Source organism: Hyperoodon ampullatus, assembly GCF_949752795.1.
Source record: "Hyperoodon ampullatus genome assembly, chromosome: 8".
Lineage (NCBI taxonomy): Eukaryota > Metazoa > Chordata > Mammalia > Artiodactyla > Ziphiidae > Hyperoodon > Hyperoodon ampullatus.
Genome location: NC_136921.1, coordinates 1,314,399 through 1,342,307, shown reverse-complemented (window position 1 = coordinate 1,342,307; position 27,909 = coordinate 1,314,399). Strand labels below are relative to the sequence as shown.

Sequence of the window (27,909 nt, the reverse complement as noted above, 5' to 3'; positions counted from 1 at the left end):
CGCCGGCCCCGCCATGGAGCTCCGGGCCCGAGGCTGGTGGCTGCTGTGCGTGGCCGTCGCGCTGGCCGCCTGCGCCCACGGGGACCCTGCCAGCAAGAGTCGGAGCTGCAGCGAAGTCCGCCAGATCTACGGGGCCAAGGGCTTCAGCCTGAGCGACGTGCCCCAGGCGGAGATCTCGGGTGAGTGACCCGGCGCTCCCGGGTTTCCCCTGCGCCCCCTTCTCTCTCCCGTTCTGCCCTCGTCCGCCCTGCGCCTCCGCGCCCCGAGCCGCCCTCCCTCCGCCCGGGTCTCCTCTGCTCCGCTCGGCCGCCCCCCGGCCCCCAACACGCACAGCGGCCCCTTCCCCGCGGAGCTGTCCTCGCCGGGCGGCGGACCGGGCGGTCCCCGGCTCGGTGCGTCCTCCGGGACAGGCAGGGCTGAGCTGCGGGGCCGGCTGTCGGGGCGCAGCCGACGGCGGCCATGGGCTAGGGACTCCACCGGCTGTGCGGCCCTCTCCGGGAGGCGCCTCGGGTCGGCCCGGGGATTCCCGGTGGTCCCCGGCAGAGGCAGCCTAGGGGCCCCGGGGAGATCGGGAGCGAACTGTGCGCTCGGGGAGGGGCGGGGGCGAGGGTGGAGAGGCTCGACCTCTGACACCGGGAAGGGAACATCACCTCGCAGGGATTCCTGCCCAGGGAACTTGTGCTCGCCTGGCACTCAGGGCCGCCTCGGGCGGGGAGTCCAGCTGCAGGTGGTCGGCGCCTTGGATCCCGCCCAGGGGCCGTGTCATTTCTTTGTAAGAGCATCGCCGTCCCAGGCGGCCTCAGCCCTGCAGCTGCCCGCAGTCCTGCCCACACCCTCCCTGCAGGCCTCTGAGGAGCTTTGGGGACTGGAGTGAGGGTGGAGGTCTAAGGATTTCACAGACAGCCCCCAGGCTTTTTCCTCCAACTGCAAAGTAAGGATTTCACAGACACCCCCCAGGCTCTTTCCTCCAACTGCAAACGTGTCCAGAACCACCGTGGGTCTGCGCGTCTGTTCAGGGTGCCTGGGACACGGTGGATGAGAGCGGAGCAGCCCAGCTTCCTGCCGTGGGGAACTCCTCCCAAACTGGGGCGGGGGTGGGGAGGGGGCGTTCGAGTACTGACACGGGGGACATGGAATGACCACAGCCACAGGAGTTCTGAGTGAGAGAGGAGTATGAGGGGCAAGTCCATGGCCGTGTCTTGCTGGGGAATGGGAGGGGGCAGCCAGGCCCTGGACCCCTGCCCCCAGCAGGGCAGGACCCACAGAAGGCTGCCTTGATATCTTGACAGCCCCCTGCCCTGGGTTCAAGTCCCCCAAGGTAGGCCTTCCTGTGCCTCTGTCTGCTGACAAAGCCCTGTCATTGTCAGGGCTGCCACCCTCCCTAGGGAGCAGGTCTGGGGGGGCACATCTGGGTGCCTGGGGCCAGCACACGTCGGTTCATAAGCTCTGCCACCCGCCATGCGAACAGAGGAGCTCATGCCTGGGAATTCCTGGCCTTCCGGTTGAATCCCTTCCCCTGGACACCAGGGTCTCTGGGCAGCTGAGCAGCCGCCCTCACCCAGCCCCGATCTTAGGCGGCGCTCCAGGGTCCCCTCACCCCACAGCTCTCCTTCACACGCCCACTCCCACTCGGCCGCTGTGTCCTCGGGACCGTCCTACACTTGACCGCATCCACAGGCCTCTGTCCCAGTTAGGCTGAGAGACAGTGGCAGAGTCTGGGCAACCGTCAAGGGCCGGGAGAGAGCAGGGCAGGCCGGAGAAGGTGAGGTGGGGCCGGCGCGGGGGCTGGGTCTTGGCCTCCTTGGGCTGGGGCTGCAGTGGGTGGGGGACCCGGGACCAGCAGAGTGCCTTGCTGTGCACGTGACGGAGGGGGGCTGTACGGCCGCCCAGCAGCTGTCCCAGCACCGCGCCAGCCAGGGCTTCAGGTGCTGCCCACCCCCCCCCCGGGGGTCTGGACTGCGCCCCCTCCCGACCAGTGCCCGTGGCTCCTCTGTCCCAGCTCCAGGGGCTTCTGGGAAGCTGCTCTCCCCGACCCCCTATGGCTTCATCCTCCCCCATAAGCACCTGAACTGGAGAGTGCCCTGCAGGGCCCAGGCACCGAGGAGAGTGCCGGTGCCACGTGGGGTGAAGGAAACAGAGTGACCTCCCAAGGCAGCAGCCAGTCCTGTCCTCTCCTTCTCCGAGCAACTTGGCCGGGCTCCGTGCAACGGGCGCCCTCTGGTGGCCCCGTGGTGACACGCTGCTCTCGGGGATCCGGCCTTTGGTTTCCTGTCCTGCCAGCCGGCAGGCAGACTTCTCCAGCCTGGGGAGCCCCGGGGGTGGACGCCTGGGCTAGCTGGTGGGGTAGAGACTCAATGCTTGCTAGTCGTTGGAAGGGAGGGAGGGCGGCCCTAGGCCTTTGGGTGGCCTTTTCAGCCTGTGCCGGCCCGGGAGAGCAGAAATGGTGTGGGCTCGTGAAGGAGGGACCATCAGCGCGCATGGGGCTTCCGTTCGTGGCTTTGTGTAGTGTTTTGGATGGACGGCCAGGCGTGGCCGTGGTGAGGACGACGGTCATCCCCTTTTACAGGCTGCACAGCCCAGGTAGCCCTCCCTCCGGCCAGAGCACTGTATGGAAGGTGAGGGGGAGCGACCCCTCCAGCTGGCTCCCTCTGCAGCACTGGGGCAAAGCCCAGCCCCGTGCTGCATCTCACGCACGCACAGGCACACACGCGCGCACACACACGCACACATGCACACACGCATGCATGCGCACGGGCCTGCCATCTTCTATCTCTGCCGGTGGGGTTGCTTCTGGTCCCCAGATGTCTCCTGAGCACCTGCTCAGCCTCCTGACACTTGACACGGTTTGTCGTGTATCTCTCTGACCCTTCACTGAGGCCCTGGGGGCAGAGGCCACCTCTGCCTGTACTGTTCTCTGTAGTAGCCACAGAACCTGGCACAAAGTAGGTTCTCAGTCACAACTTGCTGGAGACCCGCCCACGGCCTGCTGTATGCCAGCCGTGGTGGGTGGGCACTGGGAGACGGAGGGCCTGGGCACAGGAGAAGGGGCCTGGACCTTGGGGGTGGAGGTCAGAGGGGAGCATGGGCCTGTCAGTGCGACACGGACCGGGGGGCAGCCCCTCTGCTCGTGGACCCCGGCTGGCTGTGGGTTCCCCACCGAGGACCACCCCTTAGCCTCCCAGCGGAAACCGCTGCTTCTCTGACCCGTCCTGCCCGAGGCCGAGAGAGCCCTCCGAGTCTGTCCGTCAGCTGTGCGGCTCTCGCAGGCCATCTGCATACAGCCCGGCCTCACACCAGGCGGTTGTGTGCACTCAGTCCTGTTCAGAGGGCAGAGGCCCCCGTGTGCCTGGCTTGGGGCCCCAGGGTGGTCCGTGGCTTCCAGCTGAGCTGCTGCTCTGTCCCGTCACCACTAGAACAGCTGAGGTTTCATCATCCCCAGCGTGAGGGCAGGGCTGGTGGCGGGGGGAGAACCACAGGTAGGGGAGCCCAGGGGAGCCAGGAGCCGACAGGGCCACCTGCACGATGCGGCGGCCTGGCCCTTGCTGGAGCTGCAGTGCCAGACACGCCGCGTGCTCCTCCAAGGGGCGGGGCGGGACGTCCTCCATGGGCCTGGGCTCAGATGCCAGCCCTGCCGCGTCAGCCTCCCTGCCACACCCCCCCCAACCTGGCTTCTCTGTGCCTCTGTTTCTTCACGTGTGACAACGGGAATAGTCACGACCACCGGAAGGCTGCAGGAGGGGAACATGCAGACGCCATGCACTCTGCGGCCGCCTCCGGCGTGTCCTCCCCTTTGCTCCCTGCCCTAGAGGCCCCTGGAGGGCCTGCAGGCAGTGGTGTCTGGCACTTGGGAGCCCTCATCGTGACCCAGACTCAGCGTGGGTCCCTCCGCGTGACTGTCTAGCTGGTACAGCGGATGAGGAGAGGGGTCTTTGCAGACCTGCTTCACAGATAAGTAACTGAGGCCGAGAAGCCCCACAGCTTTCTTCAAGGGGCTCGGCCCACGTGGAGCTCTGAGGTCTAGAGCCCAGTCTGTTGACCCCAAAGCCGGTGGCATTAACTGCTGAACAGTCCTGGGCTCTGTGTTCTCTGGAAGCCTCGTGCCACCCCAGCCTGGAGGCCTGAAATGGGGCCTCGAGGCCAGGCCCTTATGGGCCACCAGCTGCCTTCTCCTGGTCGTAGACTCCACTGCTTAGGCCGGGTTAGAACTTCTCTTAACTGGAACGCCTCTGGGGCCGCCCTGCCCCCACCCCAACTGCTGCCGGTGACTCGGCCTTCCGTGTAGCCGGGCCTCACCCTGAGCTGGTCCTGGGAGCCTGTCCAGTGAAGGCCTGCCGCTCCTGCCCTGCTGGAGAGGGCTGTTCCAGGGGCGTGAATCAGGCGACCCTGCCCGGGGTGTACGCAGAGGATGGCCCAGCTGTGTGCTGCTGGCCGACCCTAAGAGCAGCCCCTGGCGTGTCCCCAGCACCATGCTGGGCCAAGTCCCCCAGGAGTCATGGACAGATGTCCCATCCAGGGGTAGATGAGTCCAGAAGACAAGACAGGTCGGTCTTGGTTCCATGCTGGCCCTAATAAGGAACAGCGTGAGCCCGTGGTGGACAGGGCTGCAGGGCCACTGAGGCCTCCCAGGAGAGGGACTGGGGACACTCCCGCCAGGCGGCAGGTGGGCTTCGGAGCCGGGAGGAATGCACAGCGGGTGTGTGGGTGCACCGGGCCTGTGCTAGGCCACCCACGTGCACGGGCACGGGTGGCAGCCTGGCTGGTCCTGGACAGGGAGACAGGCCAGGAGAGGGGCTCACCCAAGGCCACGCTGGTATCAAATCGGGCCCAGGCCTGGACATGCCCAGGTGGTGAGAGGTTGGTCAGCTCTCCTATAAGCCAGACCCTCCTCCCTGAGTCCTGGCTTGCTTCAGGAAGATTTCAGACCAAGACTCAGGGCCCAGGCCTTGCCTGTCTGATGTCTCCTTGCCTGGTGCCTGACACCAGCTGTGACCACATCCAGCCGTCAGCACAGCCCGGTGGGGTCAGGTCATCACCCACATTCGGGAGAGGACACAGGCTCAGGAGGGTGAGGGCTCCAGCCCGGGGCCGCCTACCCCATGCCAGCTGGCAGCTTTCTTGCCATGTGTGTCTAGGAACAGGCCTGGGCAGGTGCTCTGAGCTGCCTGAAGTCTCTGGGCGGAGATGGTTCAGGCGGAGGTGCTGCAGTCCTCCCCAACCCCAGGCCCTTCGCCCTGTCCCCAGTTGTGGGGTGGGGGCTGTCCTGTCCTCCCAGCTGTGACCCCTACACTGGGAGCAGGGCTGGGGCCTCCAGCTTTCTTGACTGTTCTTGGTCTCACCATGGGTGCAAGGGAAGCTCTGGGTGTGAGGGGTGCATATACCCACCCCAGCCCCTCGTCTGCCTGTGGCCTCAGCGTTGGCTCCCACCAGCTCCTGGCTGGCTCACCTTCCTGGCACACGTGCCCCCCCCGCCAGGTCGGCCCTCCCCATGCCCACCCTCGGCACACGCCCATCACTATCCTCCCTACAGGGCTTGGCCCTGCTGCTCAGCTTCCAGGGCATCCCCAACACACCCACTACTCTCCAGGGCTCTCCCTGTTTTCCCAGGGTGCTCCCCAAGTCTGGGCAACCTCAGCAGTAAGTGTGCTGAACACTGCCCACATGGTGCCAGGCTGGGCTGGGTGCTGGGGGTCAGGCACGTGTCCGCTTTTCCTGGCTGCTGGCACAGATGCAGCAGGCTAGGTGGCCTCACAGCAGGAGTTTATTGTCTTGCAGTTCAGAGGCTGGAAGTCCAAGATCAAGGTGTCACTGGGCTAGTTCCTCCTGAGGCCGTGAAAGGGAAGCTGTTCCAGGGCGTCTCCTGGCTTCTGAGGGTTGTAGGCGATCCTTGGGGGTCCTTGGTCTGTAGTCTCTGGGTTTGTCTTTGTGAGTAGATGTCCCTGTGCTGGTCTGCTTCTGAATTTCACTTTATGGAAATGAGGACACCAACCCTATCAAGTTAGGGGCCCAACCAGTTACATTTGCAAAGACCCCACGCTCAAATGAGGTCACCTCCTGAAGTCCTGGGGGTTTAGACTCTGACATATGAACGAGGGTCATGGTTCAGCCCATTGCAGGCGTGGCACCTCACTCTTGGGCGCATCCTGTCCAGTGGGCGGGGATCCTGGGCTCTGGGTATTTCGGTGTGTGGCTCCTCAGGACAGGGCCATGCCATAGGCTCAGGGTCTCGGCTCAGACGTGCACCGGTGCCTTGGTGTTGGAGTGAGGGTGTCAGACCATCCTCAGCCTGCTCCTCACCCCCACCAGCCTGCAAGCCTCTCAGGAAAATGGCCAGAGCTCTGCACCCCATGGGCCTTAACTTCTCCAACTGAGTCAGAGAGGAGGGCCGGGGGCCACTCATTCTGACATTCAGAGTCTGGTAACTGCCGACCCGCTGATGCATCTCACTTGTGGCACGTCCCAGAACCTGGGTGGGCAGTGAGAGGCCCACCTTCATGGGGGTCAGGGGCACCTGTCTGGGAGAGTTGTGACTCGCTGGCACCAGTTTGCCGTGGACAGGCTGGGGGTCCCCCCCAACAAGTGCGAGGGCCCCTGAGCAGGGCACACAGCATGCGGGGCAGGGTGTGCGGAGGGGAGGTGGGCAGGCAGCTGGCTCCTGGCTCCATGGCCCAGCCGAGGACGCTGGCTGCCGATTTGTGCAAAGTGCTCCCTGGGTTCTAGAGGCTTGGCTAGATGACGGGGCAGGCCCGGCGGACTCCATCAAGCCTGCTCCCTCACCATCTGCCCTGACCCCGGCCCCCTGGAGGCCCAGCGCCCTGCCTGCCGCCCCTGCTGCATCTTGGAGGAGGAGAGCTGTGCAGGGTCGGACTCCAGCAGGGGGAGGCCAAGCAGTTTGCGACCTGGCCGAGTCCGGGGCTGCTGGAAGGGAGGAGATGGAAAATGGGGTCCAGCACCAGGAGATGGTGAGGACCAGCCAGCAGCACCATGAGGCAGGCCTCCCATCAGCTCGGGTGTCTGCAGTGTGGCCGAGCCCAGGGCCCTACAGGTGGACAGGATGGACAGGGTGACCAGGGCCTGGGGCCAAGGAGAGCACCTGGGCTGGAGCAGGCCAGCAAGCAGAGGCCCTGCAGGAGCCCCGGCTTGGGCCCTGCCTTCCTCACCCCTCCTTCCCACCCGATGAAGTGCCCAAGAGCCAGCCCCGGCCTCGGTCCAAGGCCCTGCATCCTTAAGCCATGCCCTGGCCTCCGCTGGCCCATTGCCTGGCAGCCCCTCCCAGCCTCCCAGAGCGGGCAGGACAGGGTGCCTGCAGGGCAGGCCAAGTACCACCTGGTGCAACCACTTAGTGTGCAGGTGGGGAAGCTGGGTCCCAGAAAGGGGTCCCCAGTGCTCAGAGCCCTGTCCCTGGAGTAGCTTCTTCTCCGTGGCCTTGCTGCCCTGGCCTAGGTTTGTCCCAGGTACCTGGTGTGGGCACCGGGCAATGGTGCCACCCATTGAGGGGGTGCCCCAGAGAGGAGGAGGTCAGGGACAAGCCCACGCGAGCCTGCCTCATCGGGGCGCTGGGGGGCATCCGTGTGGCCCTGTCCGTAGGTGCTGGGTATGTGTTCCAGGCTGCAGGGGTGAGGTCAGCCAGAGGACAGAGCTGGCGGGGAGGCCACAGAGCTCCCACAGGTACAAGGAAAGACGGTCCCTGGCAGACCCCAGAGGACTGAGGGGCTCCAAGGCTGGGACAGGTGGGCGAGCCCCAGGAGGGGCTGGGTGGGGAGTCCGGGAGAGGAGCCGGCCTGAGAGCGGCGCACGTGAGGACTCGGGCTGCAGGAGGGCCCGGCTGGCCGGCTGGCAGGACAAGAGAAGGTCACCACCTCAAGGAGGGCCTCCTAAGCTCAGAGCTGGTCCTGCCGACGGGCACCAAACGCCCGAGCCCCGCCGCCCCGCCTGCTTGGAAGGGATGAGGAGAGGCTGGCCAGGCAGGAGGCAAGGCCCTTCACCCTCGTACCCATCCATCCATTCATCCGCTCTGTGCTCACCCTCAGGCTGTGGGCCCCTCCCCCAGAAGGTCAGGGTCTAGTGAGAAACTCAGCTGGGGCTGCAAGGCCCCCCCAGACGCCGCAGTCCAGAGCCAGGCAGCCACTGGCCATATCCTGAGCCTCGTCTGCGCCCCAGCTGTTGGCCCTGGGGGTGGATTTGGCTGCAGTGCTCCCAGCAGCTTGAGGGATAGGCCAACACGTCTCCGTCTCAGGCGGGCAGCCAGGCCCTGGACAGGTGCACCTGGCAGTGACTGTGGCCCTGTGCCTCCCTGGTGGGGACATTTCTTGGGCTCACCATCAGCACCAGAACCTGTGGAGGTCTGTGGCCTGTGCACACCTTCGGACACCATCCCCAGCGCTGAGGACCGCTCTCTGAACCTGAGGGTGGCCGTCCGGGCTCGTCTGTATCTAAGCGCATCCTTGGCGCCTAGGGCCACCTGTGGACATCTGGGCCCTGTGGTGAGCCATGTGTGACGTCTGTGTGCGTCCTCAAGTGTCTGGGGCTACGGAAAGTACATCCCACCCACCTGTGACCATCTGCAGGCCCTGGGGAGACGGATGATGCCACCTGCTTCAGGACTGGCTGAGGTATTCACTCCCATCTCCCTTCATCATGGAGTTTGGGACACACCGGACCCATAGGGGTGTTTTAAAGGGACGAGGCTCTTAAGACATCTAACCCCGCCGTCCCTGACCCTCCTCCCCTGGCCTGGCAGTGGCTGCCCACAAGACACTCCAGGCACCTTGCCGGTCTCCATTCCAGTGACCTAACACCCAGGGACTGCCACCTCCCCGTCACTGTATGTTTGGGAGCTGCTGCAGGTCAGACACACAGCTAAGCGCCCCAGGATAAAGTGGGTGTTCCCAACCGGGAGCCATTCCCCAGGGGCGTTTTTGGTTGTCACGGCATTTAGGGGAGGGGACAGGGAGGCCAGGGACCCCATGAAGTGCAGGACACTCCTGAACAGGCGGGAGGTGGCTTCCCGAAACGCCAGTCCCACCCCATGAGAAGCCCTTGAACCGAAGCTCTAGGCAGGATGGAGCCAGCGGCCGCGGGAGCGGGGGCGGGGGGGCGCCCCTCTGCTTTGGGGCCAGGATGGCCGTCCAGGGCCGGTGGTGGAGTCAGCTCCAGAAGGACGGGCAGACGGGGGTGGACAGACGTGGGGGTGCAGGCAGGTCATTTGAGGCTGGGGTCCTTCACCAGGGTGCCCTGGAGGGGCCCAGGTTTAGAAGTCAGGGAGTTCATGAACTTGACTGAGAAAGAAATTAATCTCCTTTTTTGCTAACCTTTAGCATTTCTTGTTACTATGAACAAGGCGACGATGGCATTCTAGAATCTGGGACTTGGTCACCAGTGGAAACTGCTGATTTTTTCATGTCCCTTTACAACATTTGTAGCAAATATTTCAAAGTACCGTTTCCACGCACCACAACTCTGAGTTTCTGATGGGCATCAGGCCTGCAGGATGTTCATAGGAAAGTGTATGGACACCACCTCACGCGCCTGTTTATAATGTTCCGACGGCTGCAGCACTGCAGCTAGCTTCCTTCGTGATCCTCTGCGTAATTTTTTACTTAGGTTACTTCTTTATTCTGTGAACGGGTCTGCAGTCTTCAGCCAGCGGCCAAGGAGGCCCAGGGCCCAGAGAAGAGGAGGCCTCTGGGCGGCGGGCTGGGCCCTCAGCCAAGGCGGGAGGGCCGGTGGAGCCCCATGTCTGCCCCATGAGAGCCAGCGAACCGGACGGGAGCCCTGGGGCAGAGCGGGGGCCCGGCCAGCTGCCTGCAGGTGGGGGTGATAGGGACACAGAGATCAGGCTCTCTGAGTCACTCAGTAGTGTTCCTTGAGCTCCTACTGTGTGCCAGACGCTGTCCTCAGTGCTGAAATGCAGCCACAATGCCATCCGCGCAGGGACTGGACGGGTGTCAGAGGCTTCACGTGAGCTGCAGCTTTGCTGGCCACGGTGACCACGTGTTACTTTTGTAAGTTATAAGTGACGAGAAATAATGTGTGGGTTTAGACACAACGCATGCGGTTTGCAATCATACATGTCCTCCTTGACCGCACAGCGAAGACCCCTCCCAGCCTGGGGCGGCCCCTGGCCCACATGCCGCTTGGCCACCCTCGCTGTGAGCCGTGGCCTTCTCGCCCCATTCTCCCTGAGGGCTTGAGGCGCTTGCTCGGCCACAGCTCCCCTCCTGGCCTGAGGGTCCCACGCTGCCCTTGCAGGGCTCTTGCCTTGGGCCCCGCACTCCAGGCATTCCTGGCCCAAGGAATCAGCCCCCACCTCCTCTGCTACCTAGAGTTTTCAAGGCCACACCCCTAGCCCAGGGCCAGTGTCCTTTGGATCCAGTGGCCATTCCCAGTGGCGTATGTCTTAGGAAAGAGGTGGAGCCCTAGCAGAAGCCAAAACCTGGTCTCCTGGACCCGGCCATCCTGCTGCCAGGGTTCAGGTCTGGTGCCATGCTCCCTTGCTGTGTGACCTTGGGCCAATTACTGAATGTCTCTGTGCCTCAGAATCCTTTTCTGTAAAATGGGGATGGTAGCAACACCTGCTGTGTGGAGTGGTTGTGAAACTGGGTTCTCGTGTGGAGTGCTCAGCATGGGGCTGTGTCCTGGAGGGCATCACAGCAGGGGGGAGCCTGTTGGAGAGACAGGCCCATCCTTTCTCCAGAGGTGGCTGTGGGGAAGAGTGCCCCCTGGTGGGGAGGGAGGCCAGCCTGCGCCGGCCAGGCCCAGGGGCAACACTGGGGGTCAGAGGGATCCGGCTGGAGAGGAGGGGCTCCCCGGTCACTACTGCTGCTTCCTGGGTGGTGCTGTCTCGTGGTGTCCCGTGTTCCCCCTTGGCTGGCCCTGGTCCTGAGAAATTGGGAACTGCAAGAAGAGTTGGCTGCAGGGCCCTCCTGGAGGGGCAGCCCGCGATGAAGGAGTGCTGCCCCAGCACAGGGCCATGCCGCCAGCCAGGAGGGCTCTTGGGGCAGCCTTGGAGGGTGGCAGCTGGTATTCAGACATGAGTCCCAAGCAGAGGCCCAGAAGGCCCTGCAGGCTCTACAGAGACATTAGAGGGTGGGGGGAAGACAGTGGCAGCAGGACCCCACTCATGGTCAGCCCACGGCCAGCCTAGGGGCCTGGCAGCCTGCATCAGAAGGGGCCTCTCCTTGCCCAGGTCATGTGGGGCCTGTCACTGCCCCTTTGACCCCTCTCTGGGGATGGGGCTGTCTGCCCCAGGAATCTGACTGCCCTGGGCGGGACCGTCCCACCTCTGCCTGCTGGATGTGGCTGAACAGAGCGGAGACCAAGACACTGGGTGCCTAAGGGAGCAGAATTCACGGCCTGCTTAGAGACCTGGCCCTTCCCTGATGCATGCGTCAGCTTGACCACCCTGGAGAAACCGAGCTGTAGAGGTCAGGAAATAGGCTGGCCCACCCATTCCCACTGGCCCCCAGGACCCACAGGAGGCCAGGGTCCCATCTTTGGGGAGCCGGACAAGCGGGCAAATGCCGAGGTCACCTGACTGCTCCAGGTTGGGAGCCCTCTGTGTGCTTGGCTGGTGGGGGCCCTTTCTGGTGGGTTTGTGCTGCTGGCAGGAGTGTCCCGACAGGTGTCCCTCCCGTGCGGTGGGGGGTGGCGGGGGCATGGCCGCTGGCCCCACGGGCTCCTGCCCAGCTGCCTGATGGTGTCCTAGGTCTCAGCTTCTGGCCACTGACGGGGTGGTGCAGGCTAGCAGGGTGGCCAGGCCACCACTCTGCCCTCATCTTCCAGGAGCCTTCATCTCTGTACCTGGGACCTCTGGGCTGCTGGTGGGCCCCCAGGTGCCCAGCACTTTCATTTCCTTCCCTTCAGTGAAGACAGGGAGGCACTCGGGCCAGTGGAAGGAGACCAGCACTAGGCAACACGTTTGAGACATTGAGCAAGTCTCAGAACCCCCCCAGCCTCAGTCTTCCCATCTGTGAGATGGGGATAATTGTATCTTCCTGTTGACTGAGATGGTGAGGCCCACCATTCTCCAAGGAGGCCGGGGGCTGTGGGAAGGCGGACCCTGCTCTGACATCCACCTCTGCCCTCCTGCCGCTGGCATGGGCAGGGTCTGAGGCCCTCGTCCAGGGAGCCTGCAAGACAATGCACATGTGTGCATGCCCACGTGTGGCGGGGAGTTGCCGGTGGGGAGCCTGAGTGACTTCGGTCAGGCTTCTCCCCACGCCCCACAAAGGGCCGGGCCGCCAGATTTAGCAGATAAAACTACAGGAGACCCAGTTAAATTGCAATTTCAGATAGTTAATAATTTTGTAGCATATGTCCTGAATATTTAAGTTTCAAATAAACAACAAATACATATTTAGTATAAGTATGCTCCACATATTTAGTATAAGTATGTCCCAAATATTGGGGAGGGGGGATTGTGTGCTTTTTTGGTGGTAAAATATGCATAATAAAATTCACCGTTTCAATGATTTTAAGTGTACATTCAGTGGCATTAGGCTCATTCACACTGTTGTGCAGCCGTCACCACCATCCACCTTCCCCAACTTCGTACCCATTAAACACTCACCGCCCCCCCGCACCCCCCTCTCTTCATGCCTGGTAATCACCATTCTACTGTCTCTATGAATTTGACTCCTCTGGGGACCTCATTTAAGTGGAAGCATAACAGTATTTGTCGTTTCAAGACGGGCTTCTTGCGTTCAGCATCATGTGTTCAGGGTACATCCACGTTGTGGTGTGTGTCGGCACTTCGTGACTCAGGGCTGCATGGTGTCCGTTGCATGGACGTGCCCCGTTGTGTTTATCTGTTCACCCATCGTGGACACTTGGGCTCTTTCCACCTTTTGTCTCCTGCAAATAATGCTGCTGTGAACAGGGGTGGAAAAGATTCTGTTCAAGTCCCTGCTTTCAGTTCTTTGGGGCCAGATACTTTTATTCTGAAAAATAATGCATCGTTTATCTGAAATGCACAGTTAGCTGTGTCCTGGCTGTATCTGCGCGCACGCCCTCACAGTCGTGCCTTTGGGGCTGGGCTCGGTGCCCCGACACCGGCGAGCTGGGTGTGTGCTGAGCACGGAGGTGCTGCCTGGGCGGGCGTGCTGAGTCAGCAGCTGGGGACCATCCCACCTGAGAACTCCCAGGGCCCTCCGGGTGGCTGTCTGCGTATCGCTTGGTGGCAGAGCGTGTCTGCTCCTGCTTCAGTCGCCGCCGTCCTGCTCAGGAATTCCCCTGGGACTGGAATCAAGGGAGGTCTTGCGATGGGAGAGGCGGGGGGAGGCCAGGATTCTTCTGTGTCCCTTGCAGCACTCCAAGATGAGTCGCCTGGGCATGTCACTCTAGCTCCCTGTGTGGCGCCGGCAGCAGTAGAATGGGAGAGAGCAGTTGTCGTGAAGAGGAAAGGATTCTCAAACCCGGAAATGGCTGAGACCCTTGCAGGCACCCAGTGAGAGCTCCATCTCATCAGGAGGTGGCCGGGGCCTCTGGAAGGATAAGGGAGTCCTTGTGGACTGTGAAGTCACCCCCGCAGGCCCCCCCTCACAGCAGCACGCAGCTGGCTGTCATGCCGCCTCTGGGGAGGGTTCGGGTCGGGGAGGTGCTGGCTTTCCAGGGGAGGGGGAGGTCTGAGGCTGCGGCTCTGGGGCAACGCTGGTGTTAAGCCTCATTTCCCTGAATGCCAACACTGCACAGAGATCCTTTCTTTATACATAGTTGTTACTCAGCACCAGGTCCAGCCTGGGTGCTGGGCAGAGAGGCGAGAGAAGAGGCTCCCGCCAGCAGGCCGAGCAGGTCTCCTGCTGCTGCTGGGAAGGGTGGCCAGTCGGAAACCCCCAGGGAGGGCTGCCCACGCTCAGGGAGGTTAGCGGCTAGGCAGGTGCTGTGTCCCAGAGGGACCTGGAAGGCTTCCTGGAGGAAGGGAGAGGTGAGTGGGCCTTGAAAGAGAGTAGGGCAAGGGAGAAGGGTGCGTGAGATCGAGGGGCTCGCAGACGCAGCCAATCGGAGCTGGACGCCAGCGGGGATGGCCGTGACCTTGGAGATGGCTGCCAGGCTTTGGTGCTCAGTTGGGGGTGAGCGGCTGAGCCTCTCTGTTCCTTCCCCTTTATGGAGCCGGTGCTGGGCGTGGGCCTGGGACTCAGCCTGCCCCCGAGGGCTCCCTCAGTGGCACCCAGGGGTCTGCTCTATATTCTGGCCCAGCTGAGGGTCTGTGCCCTCTGCCTGTTCAGCCTTCCCGGCGTGGATGGATGGGCCTACGTTGGGTCTTCGGGGGAAACTGGCTGAGAGGACCCCTGGGCCGCAGTGTCCCCTTCTGCTATTCCAGGATCTCCCCGGTGGACACGGCAGAGGCAGGCAGCATCAGTCCATCTCCTGGGCTGCCCCCTGGCCCAGAGGTTGGGTGGACGGACAAGCTAAATGGGAGAGCTGTACGGAGCCCAGGAGTTCCCACCCAGCCCCTGTCAGGGATGGCTGTGTAGAGTCCTGAGTGAGTGTCCTCTGCAGCTTGGCTTGGGCCAAGGATGAGAAATCAGCGCTGAGCTTGGCCTGGTGGGTGAGGCTTCCAGGGAGCATCTCACTCCCAGGATCCATGAGAGAGGCCCCTGCCCTGCAACCAAGACCTGGGGTCACGGGCACAGAAGACGCCCCTTCATCCCCAGTTTGTTCTGAGGCCACGGTGTGAGCCCTGAACCCTGAAGCACTGTGGGGAGGCCAGTGGGAAGAGGCCTGGCCTCTGAGCCAGAGCTGCTTCCAGGCCCACATCCGGGGGGCCCACCGCCTCGCCAAGGCACCCCCAAGCCCGGTGCCTGCCGGCAGGGTGGCCTGCTGGGGGGGGGGGGGTCCCTGAGCAGGAACCAGGCAGCAGAGAGCGGCCTTGTGAGTTACCTGGTGGAACCCCCTTCTTCGGGGGCCCTCAGTGTTCTGGGCCGCCTTGGAGAGGGCACTTCGCTCCAGAGCTACCTGTGCAGCACGTGTCTCCGTGTCCCTGTGCAGGCTGTCCGGGGTGGGGACGGAGGAGGGGGGGACCCGGCGCGGCGGCACTGCGGGGAGGGGGGCCTCAGTGGGTGGTTCCTCCAGTGGGTCTGGCAGGCACTGCGGAGGCAAGGAGCAGGGCTGGGGCTGCAGCGAGTGGAGGGGATTGGTCCTGGGTGTGGCAGGGTGATCCAGGGGGAGGAGGTGGCTGAGCCAGAGGAGGGCGTGGCCAGGCGCGGTCTGATATTTCCTAGGGAAGCAGATCAGGACGTTAGGATGGAGGCCCAGGTCCCTGAGGCCAGAGGCTGGGGGCTGGAGAGGGCGGGGAGAGGATACGGGAGTGACCGATGGTGGCCCTTGAGTGCCCAGACAGCAGTAGGGATCTGGTCGTTGTCATGCGGAGAGGGGACTCTCAGGCAGTGGGCTGCCACTCTCCTTCGGAGGAGAGAGCTGACGCCCCTCCCATCACCATTCTGGGCTGGGCCCTGGCTCCCCTGCGCACCAGACTCCAGATGGGGAGCAGCCCCCCGTAGGGCAGGGCGGCAGGAGCCTGGCGGGCACCGGGTGGGCCCCTGGCCGTGGGAAGCTCGGGGGCTGAGCGCGGCTGCCGAGCCGGCGGCGGGAAGGGCGCGGGGCGGCCGCGGCGGTTTCCTGGGAGACGGGGGCGGTGCCGAGCGCAGCGGGGCGGGGGCTGCGGGAGGAGGCGCGTCGCCGCGCGGGGAGCCGCCGCCCTCCACGGTGCGCGCCAGTGCGGCTGCAGTGCCGCCCTGGGAGGCGGCCGCGGAGTCCTCCAGGCGGTCCCGCTCGGCTGCGCTTCCGCGCGCCTCCTCCAAGCCCTCCAGCCCGATCCTGCTCCTCCGCCTTTCCACGGGCGGACCCCTAGACCCCCACGCACCCTCACCCGGCGTCGCGCGCCGCCCGCCCGGACCGTCACCGCCGTCGCCACCACCGCACTGGGGACGCCGCCGCCGCCGGAGCCGCCGCCGAGAAGGGGTTTCGGGCTAAGCCCGGGCGGCGTCCGCGGAGCTGGGATCCAAGCCGGTGACCCCGCCCGGGCCCAGCCCGCCGCCCGCCCTATACCCATTTCCATCTCCGCCGGCCCACCGCATCTCCATCCGCAGGCCCGCCACCCTCACCTCCACTCCCTCCTCCTAGCCATGTTCATCTCCAGCCCTGTCGTCCCCCATCACCACCGCCAGAACCCCACCTTCAGTCCATGCTACCCTGCCCTCACTCTCACCCTCACCACAAGCCCTCGTCTGCGCCCTCATCCATTTCTCCACCTCCTTCCCATCATGAGCCCCCCGCCAGTGTCCGTGTCCACCCCATCGATCCCTCAGCCTCAGTGCGCCCATCACCAATCCACCTCTCCTCCCCTCAGTTCCCCACCTTCACCCCATCTTCGCGTGCCTCCCGCTGTGTCCCCGCAGCGCCCCTGCCCCCCCTCCCCGCCCCCATCTCTTCCTGCAAGCAAGCCCCCCTTCCTCTTCCGTCAAACCCATTCCCCTCCCCTTCGCTTGCAGCAGCCCCTGCGAGCCCCCTCTCCTGCCACCCCCGCCAGGGCCTGCCGCGCCCACTGCGGCAAGCCCCTTCCCCGCCAATCGCGTCGCCCTGCTGCCCGCCCCCCTTCGCCTGCCGCAGGCCCCGGCGGCGCGGCCCCCCTGCTCTCTGCGCGGCCGCGCCCACTGCGCCAGCGCCCCCCGCTCGCTGCGCCAGGAGCCAGGAGCTCGGCCGCCGCTCCAGACCCTCGCGCGCCGGCTCCTGCGCCGCGGCGTGGGGCCCTCGGTCCCTGGCCGGCAGCGACTGGCGCCCGGGCGCTCGGCCTTTGTCCCGCCGCCAGCGACGCAGCCCCTGGGCAGCGGGAGCCCTGGCGAGCCTGAGGGGCGGACCCCTCCCGCCGAGCGCAGAGGTGTCGCAGCCGAGACCCCTCAGTTTCGGTCCCCGTGCGTGACGGAGGCTCCGCAGCGGCGGCAGAGGGCCGCCTTGGTGATGCTGTCACGTGGCCGGAATGGTGGAGGGGCTTAGGGCCGGCGGAGAGGTGGCCGGTGAGGGGTAGAGAAGCGCGCTGGGAGCGGGGCGGGAGGGGTTACGGGTTTTGTTGCCGCGTTAGGAGCGGGGGAGGATGGTGGTTGAAATGTCCCGTCCGGGGTGGGTCTGAGGCTGCCCCCTGCATAGACTCTAGGTGCTCAGGGTGACCCTGCCACAGAGACTGGCCAGGGACAAACGCTTCTTGGTCGGGGCCGGGGTGGGGGGGGGCGGGGTGAGGAGATGAGGAAAGGAGGTCTGGAGCTCAGGTTGTGGGTGGTGCCCAGGGGACCTCGGGTTATTTGTCCAGTGCCCCCCACCAGCAGGCTGGTGGACATGCCAGCAGGCTCCTGCAACGCCCACTGGAGTTGGCAGGGGTCCAGGAGCAGGAGTGGGCATGGGCAGTTGTCCCAAGAAGGGTCACGTGCTTAGGGAAAGCCTTCTGCACGCCCCACCCCCTCAGCAGGCCGGCTGGGGTCCAGAGCTGAGAAGAAGGGAGGGGTAGGGACGCAGCCCCCTAACTGCTTTTCCAGACCTGGGCCTCTCCCTCGTGTTTTGGAGGCCAGGGTGCCTAGAACTGGCCACAGAGCTGCATTCCGGCACCCTCCTGGGAGGCCAGGGCGGCTAATTGCCTACACCGAATTGCCGAGAGTATTCTAGGGGCGGCAGGATTAGTTGGTGCGGAGCATCTGGGACGTGGCTTTAAAGGCAAGTTGAGCAGGCGGTCTGCGTACCCCTGTGTGAGCTGCAGAAGCTTCTGGAGAGGTGGGCTTGGTGTGGCGCCATCTTCCCTCTGCAGCCTCCTTGGGAGGGCTCTAGGGCCACCAGTCAGGAGCGGCTGCCAGGCTGGGCCCGGACGGATGAGGTCTGCGTCCAGCATTGGTGATGGGGATCCCTGCTGGGATGGGGTCTTGGGCTAAAGCACTGAGTCTGCAGAGCCGGTGGGGGGACTGCTGGGTGGGAACGCCATCAGGAGGCTGCTTGTGCCCTTAGGAGGAACTGCGGCTGTGTCAGCAGGTGGCAGGAGGTGTGAGGCTTAAAGGTGTTTAAGCCACAGGCTGATGGGACTTGCTGAGGAGAAGCCGGAATCTGGGGTGACCCCAGGAGGTCTGAGTATGGGGGGAAGAAGGCGGATACGTGGTCTGCCATCCAGCAAGAGAAGGAACTGCTGGTGGGGGCGGGTCGGTTAGGAAGCGAGTGCAGGTGTTTTAACCTGGGGAGAGCGGCTGGGGGTTTGGAGACTTGGGACCTGGGGGCCGGGCCTAGAGGAGAGGCTCTAAAGAGACTGGGCATGGGGGAGCAAACCTGCCATGAAAGAGCTCTCCCCTCTTCCCCCCCAAAAACCTGGGATCACGAGAGGAGGAGATGTCCCAAAGGCTGAGGGAAGGGAGAGTTCTAGAAGGATGTAGTCTGCTGTTGAAAAAGCAGCAACAGACTGAGGAAGAAAGGAGGGGCCATCACTGGCCAGCTGGGGGAGAAGCCTCAGTGCAGATGGGAGGGGTCAGTGGGAAGAGCAGACAGGCTGATGCCTCCCAGTGGGGAGGGGAAAGGGCGCAGGGTGGGTGCCCGCAGGGGTGGACTGGGCAGCTCTAAGATGCACGGGTCACCAGCCATGCCCTCCTGCCTGGCCCGAGTGCCCCCCTGTCTCCAGGCATTTAGCCGAGAAGAGGTGAGGGTTTGGGGGTGGAGGTCTGAAATGACAAGAGGGGGATTTTATCAGCCTGCCTTGCACACTTCCTGGGTCAGGGAGCTCACCTCCTCTCTGGCAGGCCCCACCCTCCTCCAACCGTTTGGCTTAGATCAGGGAACAGACTTGCTTTTTGGGAAGGTGCCCTGCAGAGCCCACCTCTGCCCAGCTGATATCCAGGACCGACAGATGACCTGCGGGCCCAGGCCGAGCTGGGCCAGTGCCTTGACCATCGACTAGCACCAGCCACCGCATCTGCCCTGCCGCGGGCTCGGGGAGCCTCAGCCCAGCCTGCCCGGGGCCTCAGGCCGGCGCCCGGGCTCTGGCTCCGTGTCTTCACTCCCGTGTGTGTCCGAGGAGGGAGGGAGGGACGGGGGCTGTGCTGGGGCGGCCGGAACAGCGCAGGTCACCGGGCTGGCTGGACGAGGTGGCCAGGCAGGGCTGAGGAGGTGCCGCAAGGAGGCGGCGGGGGCGGGGGCGGGGCAGGGAGGCTAAGGGTCGGGGGGGCGGCTCACGGCCGTGAGCCGTGGGTGGGCCCGACAGTGCCAAGGAGCCGGCCTTAGAAAAGGGGGTCCTGGGTGTTTTGTCCTCGCCTCTCTCCTGCCTGCAGGAATGGAAGGTTTGGGAGGGAGGGCAGCCAGCTGGGGAGGCCGCTGGCCCCTGTGGCCCGCAGGTGCTTGCACCTCGGCAGCCTGCACCCTCCTGCCTCTCCTGTCTGCCCGCCACTGCCCCGTGACCCATCCAGCCTGGCCTGGGTGCCTGTCACAGCTGAGCCTAGGCTGGCACCTGGAAGCCCCAGGCTGGCACCTGCAGCCACGCCCAGCCCCAGGGCATGTCCCCAGTTCAGCCCCCGACCCCCAGCCCGGCACCACCACGGCCCGCGGGTCCCAAGCGGCAGGGGAGGGTCCTCGCCAAGGGAGCTCTCCTGGCCCCTGCCGTTGGAGGGGAGGCCAGGGGGAGGGCGGTCGGGGCCCAGGCCCCTCCAGGCTGGGTGCACACGGCCCTATTGCACAGCCTCCACCCTCAGGGAGACGGGTCCAGTATCTGCCCGGCTCTGCCAGCTGGGACGCCGGGTGGAGGACCCTCGTCCTGCTCTGTGAGCTGCCCCCTGCTGGCGATGGTCCAGGGCCACGGGTCAGCATCAGCAAGGGCAGCCGAGAGGAAGAACTGTCTCTGGGGACGTCCTCGGGTTCCAGCCCTCCCTGCCTGGAGGCGCCCACCCACCCCACCCCCCGGAGGAAGGAGGGCAGGGATGGGGGTGCTTACTCTCTGCCAGGCCCTGGGGAGCCAGGCTCTGTCCCTCCACCCCAGCTGGTTCCCGTGCCCGCACGTGGCCAGAAAGGCCTGACTCGCCCCGGGGCAGGGGGCAGGTCCCAGACCCCTGACTCCCCACCCCGCGGGCCTGGGGCTCTGCAGGGCGTAGGCACACGAGCTCTGACATCTACCCCACAGTCAGCCCTGTTCCAGGGTGGAGGCCACAGCGCCCCTTAGACAGCAGGCCCTGGGAGCAGGGTTGGAGGCCCCGGGGGCGAGGCGGCTGGGGGCAGGTTTGTGAGGGAAAAGGGGGAGGGAGCTGCGCTTCCCGCCTCTGCCCCCCCACCCTCCTTCCTCCCCACCGACCCCTGACGCCTCCCTCAGTGCCACCCGAGTGTGCAGCGCCCCTCTCCCCCTCCCACCGCGCCTGGGGCACCGCTGCCCTCTTCTGGCTGTTACACTGACTGGCACAGAGCTGCAGAGGGGCCATAGGGCGACTGTGTCCTCTGCAGCTGTCCCTGCTTCCCCGGGGCACGTGCAGGAGAGGAAGACGCTCAGACTTAAGTGTGCCCTAGCCACCCCCGCAGGCTCTTCAGGGTTAATTCAGCCTGCGGAGAATGACTTGGTGTTACCCACCCCTCTCCCCGCCGCAAGGCCTCCGCTGGAGGCCGCTGCCCACCCTGCAGCCCCCCACCCCTCAGGGCAGCCTCGGGACCCAGAGATCTCTGCCCAGGCTGCTCCACGACCCCCTGCAACCGTGCCGGTTGCACCGGGCAAGCCCTCGACCCCAGCCCCACACAGCCTGTGTCCAGGTCAGACCCGAGTCCACTTCCCTCCGTGCCCTGCCCTGCTTAGAGGCAGGAAGTGCGGCCTGTGGGGAGTGGGCCTGGGGGGCTCTGAGGCAGCCCAGTGGCCGTGGGGGCCTGAAATCGAGCGGCCTGAGCCACTTGGCCCCTGACTATGTGACTTCGGACAGGAACTCTCATCTCTGCCAGCCTCAGTTTCCTGGTCTGTAAAGTGGGTTCATAAACACCCAGCTCAGAACTGGGACCAGCACAGTTTCAAAGGTGCGCCCTGCACCACGAGAGTGGTGGAAGCAACCTCGGTCACGTCCTAGCGCTGCTGTAAGCAGTGCTGCCGGGAGCCCGTGCCCGGGCGGTGGCACGGGGGTGATAGGGGCTTTGAGGGCACAGAGGAGGGTGCACACCCCTGAGGGGCTCGGTGTGTCCTGCCGGGTGGGTGCGGGTCTTGCCGCAGGGGCCCAGCAGACTTGTGCCCGGGCTGTCCTGACGGGGTGGGCCTTGGCCTGGGGGGCCACTGCCTCTGGCCGGCCTGGAGCTCTGGGTGGGTGGCCTGCCCAGCATGCAGGGCCTGCTGTCCTCAGTGGGAGCCGGCACCCCGGACTGGGGTCGGGGAGGCTGGGGCTGTCCTGCCCCGCCCCTCGGGGATCCCTTCCCTCTCCCTGTCCTCAGCCTGGGCCCAGGGAGGGGCGCCGGGCAGGCCTGGACGCTTCTCCTGTGAGCCCCCCGTGCCCCCCACGCAGGACCTGAGGCCTCTCTGTGCTGAGGTCCAGGCGTGAGCTGAGCTGCTCAGGGTCCCTGGGGCGGCGCTCCTCACACGCAGGGGGCGTGGAGGGCTGGAAGGAGCTGAGTGGGGACAGCACCCCTGGGGCAGGACCAGCCCTGCCCTGGGGCTCAGCCTTCTCCATTCCTGCTTTACACCCATCCCCACCGGGGCTTGCCCCAGGAGGCTGGAGGTGGGATTCTGCAGAGGAAGCCCTGCTCCTGTGTCCTGTGCTGAGAGCTGCACGGCCCACCCTAAGCGCTGCCCCGAGCCGGGCCTGCCTTCCCCCGACCCTGGCAGGCAGCCCCACCTGCGTGCTACCCACGTCCCCTCTGTGCAGGAGAGCCCACCGCCCGCGAGGCCCGTTCTCCTGGTGCCCCGCCCCCCAGCCTCCCTCCCATAGCCCTCCTCTCCCTCACGCCAGCCCCTCCCCACAGGTGAGCACCTGCGGATCTGCCCCCAGGGCTACACCTGCTGCACCAGCGAGATGGAGGAGAACCTGGCCAACCGCAGCCGTGCCGAGCTGGAGATGGCGCTCCTGGACGGCGGCCGGGCCCTGCAGGCCACGCTGGCCGCCCAGCTGCGGGGCTTTGACGGTGAGGGGCTCCGGGGCCGCAGGACACTCACGGCGGGGGGCTGGGCGCTTGGGGGCCTCTCGCAGTGAGGCAGGGTCAGAGGGGACGTAGTAGCAGAACACTGGCCGCGTGCAGGGGCCTGAGCGGGGGATCCGTGAACAGTCACCTGCAGGTCTCTGTCCACCCCGAGGCATGCACGTTTGGGGAGAGCCAGCCTGTCCTTTCCATCAGGCCCTCAGAGGGGACCCTCTGCCCTCCAGAGCTCTCCTAGGCACCTGCCAGGGACAGGCTGGCACCGGCCACCAGGTGGTCTGGAGCTGGGGAGCTCAGCGCGAGAACTGAGGTCCGGGGGCCAGGCCGGGGCTGCAGGGTGCCGGGTGGAGGCACGAGGAGTTCAGGGCCCCTGCCATGGCCCTCGAGCCTCCAGGTCAGCTGTGTGTGTCAGTCATCTATTCCCAGCCCCTCACCAGCTCTCTCGTCGTGTCTGGGCCCCTAAACAAGGGATGGTGGGAGGAGGCTGTGACGCTGACAGCGGGCACCTCAGAGGGGAAGGCGGGCGCCGGTGGGAGGGGCCCCGGAAGTCACAGCTGATGTCAGAGCCTGCACAGCATCCATTCGGGACACTGATCTGTGTTAAAAGCGATTCCTCATCCGCTTCCAGGCCCACTTGTGCCCCCCCCACCCCGAGAGTCCTCCGCGTGCCCCTTCCCGCCCCGCGCCTCAGCCCCACCGTCGTGCCTGCTCTGGCTCCCCCCGCCCCTCGTGCCTCAGGAGCAGTCCTTACCTGGCCAGCGGCGGCAGGGGTCTCAGAGCCTTCGTCTGAAGTGCGCCTGGGACCTGCGTCTAGCCGGGCCTCGGTGGCTGTGTTCCAGGATGCGGGGCCCACGCTCACGCACCACACCTTCTGGGCCGGCTGCCAGGGGCCTGGCTCAGAGCAGGACCCTGCTCAAAAGATGGGGCTGGGGGCTGGCCATGGGGTTGGGGGCCCCGTGACCACCCCGTGTGCTGCTGGGCTAGTGATGAGCTACAGACTGCCCGTGCGGGCCGGAGGCTGGGGTGGGGACCAGGACCCGCAGTCCCGCGGCGGGAGCTGGACGGGAACTTGGACTGTCTGCTCCTTCCCACAGTTTCCACCTGGGGAGCTGCAGGGGCACCCCCGGAGCTGCAGGAGGGTCTTGGGTGGGGTGAGTGTAGACACGGGTCCGAGGGCCAGAGGCCTAATGTCCACCACGCCTCAGAGCAAAGCCAACCTGGCCCTGTGTCCCTGGACACCCGAGTTTGGGCCTGTGTGGGGACGGCTGGCCACACCTCTCGAGAAAGCGTCTGAGTGGACGGTCTGTGTGCTTATGGACCCTGCAGTCTCCCTGCTGAAAGGGGTGGACGGCGTTGGGGGCCTCGTTCTCAGCACACGGGGCACAGAGGTATTTCCCCAAAACCACAGGGGTCTGCGGCCCACGCTTATGCCCCGCCTCGGCACCCCCGTCCGAGACTCTGGGTGCATCCCGGGGGCTGCGGGAGACCCTCTCCAGACCCTCAGGCTGGCCAGCTTCCAAAACCAGAGGGAGGGTGTCCAAGAGAGATAAGGACGAGGGGGAGGGCAGAAAGCCCAGGAGAGCCTCAGAGGTGGGCAGGGTGGAGAGTGCACAGAGGCACACCCCCCGGGCAGGGGGCCTGGCTGGGTGACCGAGAGGCTGGGGGAGGGGGAGGGACGCAAGGAGAGCTGCTGGGAGGGAAAGCAGGCGAGGGACGCCCGGGCCTTCTTCCCCCAGTGGGTCCCACCCCGACTCAGAGCACCCTCCTGCCCCTCCACACAGACCCTTGCCAGGTGATCTCGTGGGGCACTGAGGCACCGCGTGCCCCCTGCTCAAGGCCCAGCTCAGAAATGGATTCTGGATGCCCAGGCCCCAGGCCAGGAGGGGGAGGTCTCAGAGCCCCGTGGGGGCGGGCACCCAGGGCCCGTGCAGGCTCTGATGACTCTCAGAGCACCGGGGGTCCCCGGCGGAGCCCCCTTAATGCCGGTCGCACTGCCACAGCACGCGGGGTGGGCAGGGGGCTCCGGGAAGGCCTGACACCCGCCTCCCGCGCGCAGATCACTTCCAGCGCCTGCTGAACGACTCGGAGCGGGCGCTGCAGGAGGCCTTCCCGGGCGCCTTCGGAGAGCTGTACGTGCAGAACGCCAAGGCCTTCCGCGACCTGTATGCCGAGCTGCGCCTCTACTACCGCGGCGCCAACCTGCACCTGGAGGAGACGCTGGCCGAGTTCTGGGCCCGCCTGCTCGAGCGCCTCTTCCGGCAGCTGCACCCGCAGCTGCTGCTGCCCGACGACTACCTGGACTGCCTGGGCAAGCAGGCCGAGCCTCTGCGGCCCTTCGGGGAGGCCCCCCGCGAGCTGCGCCTGCGCGCCACCCGCGCCTTCGTGGCGGCGCGCGCCTTTGTGCAGGGCCTGGGCGTGGCCAGCGACGTGGTCCGGAAGGTGGCCCAGGTGCGCGCGGAGGCCCCGCCCCCTGCCGCACATCCCCGGGGCCCTGGGCCTTCCCGTGCCTCCTTCCGCCCCCCACCCCGGGCGGGTGGGAGGATCCAGCATGTGAGCTCTGCTCCGGGCAGCGATTGCCAGGCCGGTCCCGGGCAGAAAGGGAAGGGAGGAGGGCCGCGGCTGGATGCTGAGCCAGCTCCGGGGGTCAGGTGGACGGGAGACGGGAGATGAGGGAAATGCGTGCTCCGAGGCTGGGGCGGGGATGCCTGGCCCCATCGGGCAGCTCGCTCGCGTCAGACCCACCAGCGTCGGGTGTGGGAGGGCATCGTGAGCCACCTTCACCCCAACTGGGGTCCCAAACGAGTCACCCCCAGCCTCCATCCATTCAACTGCGTGGTGGGCGGTATTCCCGCTTCCCTGGGAGGGTTCGTGACCACGGTGCCCCGGGGAGTCGCGGCTCTGTGAGCGTATCGCTTATTAGACGGAGCCCCACCACGGCCAGCAGACCTGCTGGTCATCTGAGAAGGACCCCGGCGCGCCTTGTGGGGCTGCACACCTGCTGCGGGGTGGCGCTCAGGCTGCCTTGCCTCCCCAGGTGCCCCTGAGCCCGGAGTGCTCACGGGCCGTCATGAAGCTGGTGTACTGCGCCCACTGCCTGGGGGTGCCCGGCGCCCGGCCCTGCCCCGACTACTGCCGCAACGTGCTCAAGGGCTGCCTGGCCAACCAGGCCGACCTGGATGCCGAGTGGAGGAACCTTCTGGGTGAGCTCCCACTGCCGCCCCCGCCTGCGGGAAGGGGGGTTGGGGGCATGCAAAACCGGGCCTGTCCTCTGGAGCAGGCAGTCCCTGGGGCGAGGAACAAGATGCCCCCTGAATGTCGCGAACAGAGTGCAACGTGGGCAGCTGCCCGGGAGGGAACCCCGCGGGGTCACAGTCGTGCCCTTCCCCACCGAGCGCATACGTGCCAACACGTGCGTGAGTTAACGTGTGCGTTGCTGCCCTGGGGTGGGCCAGCTCTGAGGTGTGCCGACGTGACGTGGGTCACCAAGCAGCTGTGCCAACACAGATGTACCACAGTGTGTGTATCTGCTGCTGTGAGGTGAGCCTGCGTGCATCCATATCGACACACGTGGGCTGACGGGAGGGCTCAGCGTGCCTGTATACTGAGATATGTAAGTTCTAACGCGTGCTGACACGTGGGCCAGCACACATTCATGCTGAGACACGTGCTAACATGGATGTGTGATGGCATGCCTCGAGCCAACTTGAAAACGTGTGAGGTAACATAGGCGTGTGGTGGGCCAGGTGTACATGTGCCGACAGGCGTAAGCTTACACACGTGCTCAACCTGCACGTGTGCCGACACACACAGGCGCTAACGTGTACACGGGCTGGCCTGAAGTGAGCCGGCATGCAGATACATCGTCTCGTACAAGCTGCCGTGTGCATGGTAGCACATGGTGAGCCAGTGCGCGTACGTACAAAGTGCCCCCTGTGTGTGTGCTCACGCCTGTGCCAGACTCCATGGTGCTCATCACAGACAAGTTCTGGGGCCCGACGGGCGCAGAGAGCGTCATCGGCGGCGTGCACTTGTGGCTGGCAGAGGCCATCAGCACCCTACAGGACAACAGCGACACCCTCACGGCCAAGGTGCGGGCAGGGGCGTGCAGTGGGCGGGGGGGGCGCCCCGGATACAGCCTCGTACCCTTCCAGGACCCCTGCGTTCTCCCCCAGGTCATCCAGGGCTGCGGGAACCCCAAGGTGAACCCCCAGGGCCCCGAGCCTGAGGAGAAGAGGCGCCGGGGCAAGCTGGCACTGCCGGAGAAGCCGCCCGCGGGCACACTGCAGAAGCTGGTGAGTGGCGCCTCAGCTGGGCAGGCCCCGGGTGGGCGCGGTTGGGGGTCCAGGGCAGGCTGGGCCGGGGTGCCCGGTGGCCTGACTGCTGCCCTGCAGGTCTCCGAGGCCAAGGCCCAGCTCCGAGATGCCCAGGACTTCTGGATCAGCCTCCCGGGGACGCTGTGCAGTGAGAAGTTGGCCATGAGTGCGGCCAGCGATGACCGCTGCTGGAACGGGGTGGCCAAGGGTCGGTAGGTGACCCCTGGCTGACACAGTCCATCCCTCCTCGACGGCCCCTCGCCGGTCTGGGGCACCAGATGTTGTGTGCATAGGGCCATACCTGACGTCGGACACCCAGCGGGACCCAGAGCTGGGATGAGGGCTGAGTCCTCGCCCTGTGCCAGCGCATCCTCGCCCCGCTGCGGTGGGGTCTGCACGGGCTCCCGTTGGCCCCTGAAGCCTCTGGGGGGGTCTCAGGCTTGCCACTGCCCTGACGGGGGGAGGGGAGTGGGCAGGCGTGCCGGGCAGTGCCCCTGTGCGGGGAGCAGGGCAGTGACCCAGGGCCTGACTTCCCGGCCTCCAGGTACCTCCCCGAGGTGATGGGTGATGGCCTGGCCAACCAGATCAACAACCCCGAGGTGGAGGTGGACATCACCAAGCCCGACATGACCATCCGCCAGCAGATCATGCAGCTGAAGATCATGACCAACCGTCTGCGCAGCGCCTACAACGGCAACGACGTGGACTTCCAGGACGCCAGTGAGAGCAGGGCCCGGGGTGGGCCTGGGGGCTGAGAGCCTAGGGTTGGTGCCGGAACGCCAGGGAGCACCCCCAGCTGGGGAAGGGTGCAGGGGACGGGGCCCTCCCAGCCCCTGGGCCTCCACAGTGGCTCTGAGGACACTGCCGCTGCCCGGGTGTGGTCACAAAGTCCCCCTGCCCCTTGTCCCCAGGCACAGTTGTGACCCGGCCCGGATGTCCTCCCAGCCTCGGCAGGCCCAGGGGGTCAGGGTGCTGTGGTCAGGGTGGAGCTGGCGTCACCGGCCCGCAAGGCCCAGGTGGAGGAACGCGGCTCTCGGGGCCCCCGCGGCTCTCGGGGCCCCCAGGGCTGGGCGGGCCCGCTGGAGCCTCCTCTCCTCCCCAGGTGATGATGGCAGCGGCTCAGGCAGCGGCGAGGGCTGCCCAGACGACGAGTGTGGCCGGAGGGTCAGCAAGAAGAGCTCCAGCTCCCGGACGCCCCTGAGCCACGCCCTGCCCGGCCTTTCCGAGCAGGAGGGCCAGAAGACGTCAGCCACGGGCTGCCCCCAGCCCTGCACGTGCCTCTTGCTCCTCTCCGTCCTCCCCCTGGTGCTCTCAGCAGCCAGGCCCCGGTGGCGGTAACTGCCCGGCCCCAGGGACCGAGGCCAAGGACTGACTTTGCCAAAACTCGAACCAGACGGTATTGAACTCCCTCGGCCGAGAGCCCCCGGGGCGGGACAGGAAGGGTCGGCGAGGAACCGCGGCATTGACTGTGCTGGGGGCCAGGCGAGTGGCTTTG

General features: G+C 65.8%; 1 protein-coding gene across 1 annotated transcript; it reads left to right on the top strand.

Annotated features, from left to right (window-relative positions):
* Window positions 1–13: 13 nt before the first annotated feature.
* GPC1 (glypican 1) lies at window positions 14–27,909 on the top strand (the record flags this gene model as incomplete). The annotated part of the gene is made up of 9 exons (XM_079710189.1): window positions 14–179; window positions 21,931–22,089; window positions 24,158–24,549; window positions 25,136–25,301; window positions 26,059–26,189; window positions 26,274–26,393; window positions 26,493–26,626; window positions 26,959–27,134; window positions 27,517–27,909. The coding sequence occupies 9 exons, from the start codon at window positions 14–16 to the stop codon at window positions 27,750–27,752; spliced, it is 1,680 nt and encodes a 559-aa protein (XP_079566315.1). The 3' UTR covers window positions 27,753–27,909.